General features: G+C 38.2%; 1 protein-coding gene across 1 annotated transcript; it reads left to right on the forward strand.

Moving 5' to 3' along the window:
• The first annotated feature begins 7,094 nt into the window (after positions 1 to 7,094).
• On the forward strand, positions 7,095 to 9,140 carry LOC134281851 (uncharacterized). The gene has a single exon (XM_062764289.1). It carries the CDS (start codon positions 7,095 to 7,097, stop codon positions 9,138 to 9,140), a length of 2,046 nt encoding a protein of 681 aa, XP_062620273.1.
• The last annotated feature ends 557 nt before the right edge of the window (positions 9,141 to 9,697 follow it).

Below are 9,697 nucleotides of genomic sequence, written 5' to 3' on the forward strand. Positions count from 1 at the left end.
TCGTCTAGTATTATATCGTAGGTCTAAAAACTGGAGGGTCATATCTCGGAAACTTGAGATGGTACCATCACCATGTTTTCATAGAAATGGAAACTGACCCCTAGTATCCCACCCTCAAAATTTCAGACCCCTGGATAGGGGACTTCGATGTCCACTAGCCCGATGTTTATTCGTAAAGTATTATGTCGTAGGGCTAAAACAGGAGGATCATATCTCGGAAACTAGAATTGGTACCATCATCAGTTTTTAATAGTTTTGGTAACTGATCCCAAGTACCCCATCCTAAAATTTCAGACCCCGGGGTAGAGGACTTCGATGCCCCCGAGTCCGATGTTTATTCGTATAGTATTATATCATAGGGATAAAAACTCGAGTGCCATATCTCGGAAACTAAAAATGGTACCATCACCATATTTTCATAGTTTTGGTAACTGACCCCTAGTACCCCTCACTCAAAAATTTCAGATCCCTGGGTATGGGACTTCGATGTCCACTTGCCCGATGTTTATTCGTATAGTGTTATATCATAGGTCTAAAAACTGGAGGGTCATATCTCGGAAATGAGAAAAGGTACCATCACCGTTTTCTCATAGAAGTTGTAACTGACCCCTAGTACCCCACCCTCAAATTTCAGACCCTGGGCTGAGGACTTCGATGTCCCCTAGCCTGATGTTTATTCGTTCAGTATTATTGCATAAGGCTAAACACTGGCCGTATCTCAGAAACTTAAGATAGTACCATCACCATCTTTTCACAGAAGTAAAATCTGACCCCTAGTGTCCCGCCTTCAAAATTTCAGAACCCTGGGAAGTGGACTTCGATGTTCACTAGCTCGATGTTTATTCGTATAGTAATTTATCCTCTAAAAAATGGAAGGCCATATCTCGGAAACTAAGATGGTACCATCCCCGCTTTTTCATAAAATTGGTAACTGACCTCTAGTTTCCTACCTTCAACATTTCAGACCCTTGGGTAGGAGACCTCGATGCCCGATGTTTATTCGTATAGTATTATATCGTAGGTCTAAAAACTGGAGGGCCATGTCTTGGAAACTAGAGATGATACCATCACCATTTTTTATAGAAGTGGTAACTGACTCCTAGTACCCCATCCTCAAAATTTCAGACCCGGGGGTAAAGGACTTTGGTGTTCCCGAGCCCGATGTTTATTCGTATGGTATATCTTATCTTAGGGCTAAAAACTGGAGGGTCATATCTCGGAAACTAGAAATGATACGATCCCCATTTTTTCAAAGAAGTGGAAACTGACCCCTAGTACCACACCCTCAAAATTTCAGACCCCGGGGTAGGGGACTTCGATGTCCACTAGCCCGATGTTTATTTGTATAATATTATATCGTAGGGTTAAAACTGGAGGGCCATATTTCGGAAACTAGAGATGTTACCAATCACCACTCATAGTAGTGGTAATGACCCATTGTACCCCAACCTCAAAATTTCAGACCCCGGGGTAGGGGACTTCGATGTCCACTAGCCCGATGTTTATTTGTATAATATTATATCGTAGGGTTAAAACTGGAGGGCCATATTTCGGAAACTAGAGATGTTACCAATCACCACTCATAGTAGTGGTAATGACCCATTGTACCCCAACCTCAAAATTTCAGCCCCACAACTTATGTTAAAATTTTGAATTCCGAACTGGGTACTAGAATGCATTTAACTTTTGAATTGCGAATTGCGAACTGCGAACTTCGTTCCAAAATCTGATCGCCCAGTTACACACTTTTTTTTAATGTGTGGCACTGCAGCTCTCCGGTCTGTCGATATTTTTGGGAGTTTAACTATGTTCAGACTCCCGCGGTTTCTAGCGCAGTAATTTTACAATGAATTATATAGCGGCCGTCGTGGTGTTTCTGTGTCGCTCAATTTACTCCCCTGTGATATTCAATATAAACTCGTACCAGTCTATATAAACTCGGCAAAACTTCCGCAATAAAAATAGTCCATCTCATTTTTCTAAATTAATCTAAAAGTCTCACTCGCGTGGCGCAGTTGTTCAAATAGTTCGCTATAGAGATTCAACGCATGGTGTTAATTGATCCTTACGTCGCAGGTTCGAATCCAGAAGGATGCATTATGAGACCATATAAACCGAAATCCCATGTCGCAGTATGTGCTTGCCCTCACTACTCTATGGTATGGAAGCGTATTAGGGCCGCAGCAGCAGTATCTTTTTTTTAATTTGTTAAAACAAATTATTAATTTGTTAAAACAAATTATTAATTTGTTATAACAAATTATTTATTTGTTATAACAAATTATTTATTTGTTATAATAAAATATTAATTTGATATAACAAATTAATAATTTGTTATAACAGATTACTAATTTGTTATAACAGATAACTAATTTGTAATAACAAATATACAAATACAAACATATATTATACGTATTAAAATGATCAATTTGTTAAAACAAATTATCAATTTGTTAAAACAAATTATCAATTTGTTAAAACAAATTATCAATTTGTTAAAACAAATTATCAATTTGTTAAAACAAATTATCAATTTGTTTAAACAAATTAGTCATTTGTTATAACAAATTATTAATTTGTTATAACAAATTATCACTCTGTTATAACAAATTATCACTCTGTTATAACAAATTAATAATTTGTTATAACAAATTAAAAAAGAAATACTGCTGCGGCCCTAATGCGCTTCCGTACAATGGTTTTGAGAGCCGTGTATAGGTAAAAATTTGTAGACTTACGTGTAGCTAAGTGTTTTAATATGATTGAAAAATTATCGAACGTAAAACAAACAAAATGTAAAGTATTCAGACATACTGACTTCTATATAGATATTACTTGAAATGAAATTTAAAATTATGGAATAACAAAACTGATGATTAAGTTATAAAGATAGATACATTTGATAAAATAGATAAGCATGGAGTTCTATAAAAATTAATTATTGTGTCCGAAAAGAAACATTCATACCCAAAAGAGCATAGCCAATACTTGTTTTAATCAGAGGAAGAAAAATGACAATCTAGTGTCTGGTGATGGTAACATCGAATATCAAGAGTGTTTGTTTGTTTGTTTCTTGGGACCCAATATCTTGTACACATTCTAAAGAGAGACAGAGTAGGGGGCGTTTTGATTCAAATGTTTCAGAAATATAAGGGTAGTGTTTGCGTTTTAGTCATAAATGGTACTGAAAGAAGTTTAAAACCTAACAACAAAAATAGTATTTTCGAGATTGAAAAAAATATTTTTTTGGTGATGGGGGTTGTTTGTTTGGTTTGGTCAAATTGTTGAGGTAAGAATTAGAAAGAATTAATCCAGAACTAAACTTAACTGTTCGTGCGCAATAAATATACAGTTTTTTCAATGGATGGCACTGTAGCTCTCCGGTCTGTCAAAATCTTTTTTTCGGAGAGCTACAATTCTGCAGCTAATTTACGAGCAGTCCCATGATCTTGGCTATTTAAATGCAATAGAAATTATTTTTAATGTTTCGTTTTGTATCTCTAACAAATCAGTTCTAGCTGACTTGAATCTGAATGCATGAAGATGTTCCTATACTTCTCTTTCAGATAACAATGTTCAACTCCCATGAGTACTATCAGTACTTTGATTTTTTCGGAGAGCTACAGTTCTGCAGTTAGGTGAGTATATACAGTAAATATGTTTAACATTTGTTCTAAATTTTAAAACCAATGGATTTTACTGACAACAAAGAAACACTTGGGAAACACTTAAAACTGACTTGCGTATAAAAAGTTAGATACCTCAGACCAGCTCTAAACAAGTTTCAGCAATGAGTTATCGTTCATAACATCGAACCCTATAGCGGCAGTTAAAGATATGTATGCCGTGTTAAACAGTATTTTTGCACAGGTGAAACCGAACAAAAATTTCTGGAGTATGATAAGCTACCAAAAATTCTTGCAAATTCGACGAAATTTTATTCGGTATTAACAAAGTACTTGTCAGGAAAAGAGCACGATATTCTCATGCATATTTATAAAGGACTGATGTTTATCCTGGATCTGCGCATGTGCGCGGGAAAAGCATCGCGAGAATCATCAGGTCTAGGAAAATATTTTTTGTGACGTCTGTTCAGTAAGGGACACAAATAGACCAATCAGCTCAATGAGTTGCATTTAATGCATTTATGGATTACTACATAAAACAAGAAAACATTGATGTAACCATCAATTGTCGCCCGGGAAATATATAAAGTAAACAACGGAAATGACTCTTGATCATTAAACCGCTTCGATGTGTGTGAAAAGGCATGCGTCTAATTGATGGAGACGATAGTCGCGAATATTTGGAAAACTTATGGTCGGATAAATGTCAAACAAAAACGATACCATTTTAAACTTCAATTCCTCGAGTAAACTTTGGCTGCATAAAATATAAATTGAAGTAAGACACATGCATCACCTATATTCAAATATGTATTTCATTTTCAATTTTAGAATATAAAACACGAACTGTGCAGAGTACGTTTTTATGCGAGAAGTAAAATTCGATGTTCTAAAAAAAGGGACCTGTCATTTTTTCGATAGTAAATGATAAATAACTTTATATATTAAATATGAAAACCATATATATTTTTACAGATTCACTTTATGGAAGTAAATATATTTTGTATCTCGTAATTTATAAAGGGAAAGAACATTCTGATTAACGGTCTTTTCATTGTTCAGAAAACCTTTAATTCTGAATAACTACTCCCACCCTAATCCCCATATACCAACACTTAAACTAATATGTATAGAGCAGCCCGGTCCTCCGGGCTGCAATAATACGTGTTTTTCAAAAAGGCTAGTTTTTTTAAATAGCTCTCAGAACGACTTGATGCATTATGTACATTATTATCTACTAATCCCATGCGCATATTTGCATACAAATGTTTAGAGATTCCCCTTGCTGTACTGCTAGTGGACATTTTCGGTTGGGTATTTACGGATCTTCAGTATGGAGCGCATTATGCGCAAAAAATATTTTATGTCAAGTACAATGTACGGAAAGTAATTTAAACTGCTATGTTTACACCCTGAATGGGATATCGTCAATTATCCCTTTTGGTTTTTTAATATGAACTACATAATATATATAGATGAAGCTCACATAGCATACATCTTGCCTTCTTAGAAATATAGTTGGGCTAATAAAATAAAATTGGTCAAGGAATTCCAGGCCTCTAAAAACTATTCCAGTTTGAGGGCACAACCAAGCATTTCGATGAACATCATTAAGAAAAATTAATTTAGGTAGGTAGCATCGTTTTTTTTAAGTGGGTGGGGGGATAGAACAGCTCGAAGTAAAATAGGTTCCAATATCTTTCACTGCTAAATTTTATTCATTCACTACAATTTACTGCCAAACTCATAATTTCACTTTCGAATTAGCCCGAGCCAATGCTGATAACCTACTTGCAAGATTTTTTATATTATTTTCAAGGGGTCAAAAATACTGTGGTTTATATGTAAAGAATATAATTATATTATTTAGAAGTATTCTGGTTTTGGCATTCGGTATTTTGTGCAGATTTATACATGTTATTCTGTGGAATACTTTTTGTTGTTTTGAACCATTAAGAAATGCAGAATCGAATGTATCTAATAACCATTTTGATTGATCAAATGATATCATTTGTTTTGTATTAGTTATTTCATTTTGGCACAAGATGGTTTCCACACTTCTTTATCCATAGTCGCTGACATCTGTAGAAGTTCACCCAACCGAAAATGTCCATTGAAAAGACAAAAAGCAACCAACTCTGAGGTGCTCTCAATATTGACAATCCCTAACTCACGTTTTTGTAGTATAATCGTAGTAGACCATCATGCTTTTCGGTTCATTCACGAGATTGGACCATTGTTTGCTGTAAACATGCGAGACAACGTGATCATGAATATTTCAATAAGAGGCGGTTTTTTATCCGACACGGAGAGAAAATAATTTTTACCAAATAATATTTCATAACTTTTAAAAGTGATGGAGTGGAATTATCTTATTTGCAGAGAGTATATAACTTATATAACTTGATGAGACACCACATATATTTATTACTTTTAAAATAAAACACTAATACGGCATATATAGCTTTAAAATGCTTACTATATATAAATGCGGTCATCGGCTTTCCTACAGTGTAACATAGCAATGATGTAAATTTTTGAAATAAAATGTTAATATACAAGAGATAGTTAAGATACTTTGATTTACTAAAGTGAAAAATTTGATCTACTAAAGTCAACTGTCGTAACGTATAGTTTTCTCTTGGGGACAGCAACAGATTGGCAGATGCGGGTAGACCTTAAGGAAAGATTAGTATTTCCGCCGGAAATAATAGCCACAAACAAGAGGCCGGATGTAGTCCTTTGGTCAATGGCTGCAAGACAGACAATTATTTTGGAGTTAACAGTGCCATGGGAAGAAAGGATGGAGGATGCATATGAAAGGAAAAATCTTAAGTACCAAGACCTACTGAACGATTGTCAGCAGAACGGATGGAAGGTCTGTTTTTTTTGCAGTGGAAGTGGGTTGTAGAGGATTCGTGGGACAGTCTATGTGGAGAGCACTGAGAGCCATTGGCATAACTGGAGCAGAGAGAAGGAGATTGATAGGGAGTCTGTGCAGGGAGGCAGAATCAGCGTCCATGTGGTTGTGGAGAAGAAGAGCAGATAAGTGGAAAGACAATAAACATTAGTGAGATAGACATTAAAGGTAGAACAGCAGTGATGTGAATAAACAACAGTAAGACAGACACTGAATTAGTACAGCAGTGATGTACAGCCAAGTGGTTCCAGGCTGGGACTTGATCACCCCAGTCGGCGCACCTCTGGAGGCTGTAGTGGACAGCGCCGAAACAGCTGATAAAGGAGGATCCACCTGTGGATGGAACCACGCATCTTTCCATCAAGATGTATACAAGTAATATTATCTGGGAAACCAGTGACAGCCAGGAAAGTCTGGATGACAACTGAGAAAAGTTCAGTGAGAACCTGGAGAGACAGGAGACAACCAGGAGAGACTGGGATCAGGGGTGTGGAGACTTGGCAGGCCAAAGCACATCTTCCGTGAGGAAGGACCCATTTCATCACGCTATGGACAGATACATACTTACATACCCCCGAGGTCGCGCGAGAGCGGGGGAGGATGAGCGACCTGTTGGGACGGAAAATCAGGATACAACTAGGCAACGAAAAACGACGACGAATACGAACAGTGGAAATGTATGCAGCTGTGGGAAAGTATGCAAGAATGAAAAGGGGCTTAAAATCCACTTGGGGAGGATGGGATGTAAGCCAGATCAGCAACTAACACAACGCACAGGGCAACCTGGTGAGACGGAGGAGGAAGTGGTTCAGGACGAAGACCACAGCGACCGCAGCCTCCATGTCTTAGGTAACGACGAGGCTTCATACAGTGAAAGTCATGACAGCGAGAACAATAACCAATCACAGAGCATCAATCAACAGCAAGAAGAGATGGGAGACAACAGGGGTGCTGACAGTAATATAAGAAAGAAGAAAGTAAAATGGCCCAACAGTAACAACAAAAGCAACTGGGAACAGTTTGACCAAGATGTGGATGCAATTCTGAACACAACTCTTGCAGGCAGTATTGACAGGAAAATAGAAGCTATGACATCAATTATATACAGCGTAGGTCTAGACAGGTTTGGTGCAGAACAAAGGAAAAAGTCACAAAAAGAAGGAAGGAAGAACAGGAGAGAGAGGGAAATAGCGAAGATGAGAAAAGACCTGGGGCAGCTTCGTAAGCAGTATAGGAAGGCTACCGATGAGGAGAAACCGGCCCTATCACAGTTACGAAATAACATCAGGGAACATCTCAAGATAGCAGGAAGAGCAGACAGAAGTAGGCGTAGAAGGAAACAGCGAGACAGAGCAAGAGCAAGATTCACAGCAGACCCATTTCAGTTTACATCAAGATTACTAGGAAATAAAGGGTCTGGATCATTGAAATCTTCGAAGGAAGACGTTGAGGAATATTTGAGGGAGATGTACAGTGATCCACATAGGGAGGAAGAGTTAGGGGAGTGGGAGAAGTTGATACAACCGGAAGAACCAAATCAACCCTTTGATGAATCACCACCAAAACTAAAAGAAGTAGCAGATGTTATCAAGAAAGCTAGAGCAGCATCAGCACCAGGACCAAATGGTGTTCCTTATAAAGTTTATAAGAATTGTCAACGGTTGACAAAGCGCCTCTGGAAACTGATAAGAGTGATTTGGAGGAGGGGCAGATTGGCAGATAGCTGGTACAGAGCAGAAGGCTGTTTTATTCCCAAAGAAGAGAAATCAGAGGCATTGAAACAATTTAGGACTATATCGCTCCTGAACGTAGAAGGGAAGATATACCTCGCAATTTTAGCGAGGAGAATGTCTAGGTACATGCTTGAGAATCAGTATATTGATATCGCTGTGCAGAAGGGAGGAGTACCCAGAGTATCAGGATGTATTGAGCATACAAGTGTACTGACACTGATTATCCGGGAAACAAAGGAGTCCAAAGGGGAGTTGGCAGTCATCTGGCTAGATCTAGCCAATGCATATGGGACAGTTCCCCATAAACTAGTCGAGCTGACACTTGAAAGATACCATGTACCAGAGAAGACGAGGGTAGTTTTAAAAGACTATTTTGACCATCTTCAAATAAGATTCACAGTACAGGATTACACAACAGCATGGCAACGCTTAGAAGTTGGAATAGTCACAGGATGCACCATATCCGTAATGCTATTTTCAGCAGCAATGAACATGATAGTCAAGTCAGTGGAGAAGAAGAGCAGAGGGCCATGGATGAAGTCAGGAGTACGCCAACCACCTGGGAGAGCATTCATGGATGATATGACAATAACAACCAAAACAGTTATTGAAGCCAAGTGGACAATACATGAACTAGAACAAGCTATCACTTGGGCAAGAATGAAAGTAAACCCAAGCAAGTCCCGTAGCTTAGTGATAAAGAATGGAAAAGTAAAAGAAGTAAGATTCATGATTGAAGGAGAGGCAATACCAACAGTCTCAGAGAAGCCAGTAAAGTGTTTAGGGAAATTCTTTAATGACACATTAACAGACAGACAAAATGTGAAAAAAAAACATGCAGACAGCTGGATGAATGGATGAAAACTGTGGATAAAAGTGGACTGCCCGGTAAATATAAAGCCTGGATATACCAACATGGGATACTACCTCGCTTGCTGTGGCCGCTATTGGTGTATGAGGTACCAATGAGCACAGTAGAAGGGATGGAAACAACAGCGAGCAGATACCTGAGGAGATGGCTGGGGGTACCACGAAGTTTCAGCAGCATTGGATCATACAGCTCTGGGACTAAGCTACAGTTACCTCTAAAGTCAATAACTGAGGAATTCAAGGTGACAAAGGTGCGTCAGCACTTAATGTTACAGAATAGCAAAGACGAGAAGGTTCGGACAGCAAAAGTAGATATCAGGACGGGGAGAAAATGGTCGGTAAAAGAAATTGTACAAGAAGCAGAATCCCGCTTGAGACACAGTGACATTGTTGGAAGACTGGCAATAGGAAGGCAGGGACTTGATGTCACACCAACAGCAAGATGGGGTACAGCTTCGGTAGAGGAGAAGCGTAGTTTGGTGCAGAGAGAGGTGCGTGCAATGGAGGAAGATTCGAGAATGGTCAAAGCAGTTGGAATGAAGAAACAA

The sequence above is a fragment of the Saccostrea cucullata genome, unplaced genomic scaffold (assembly GCF_032062105.1).
Source record: "Saccostrea cucullata isolate Sc308-1 unplaced genomic scaffold, CSIRO_AGI_Scuc_v1 ctg897, whole genome shotgun sequence".
NCBI classification, from domain to species: domain Eukaryota; kingdom Metazoa; phylum Mollusca; class Bivalvia; order Ostreida; family Ostreidae; genus Saccostrea; species Saccostrea cuccullata.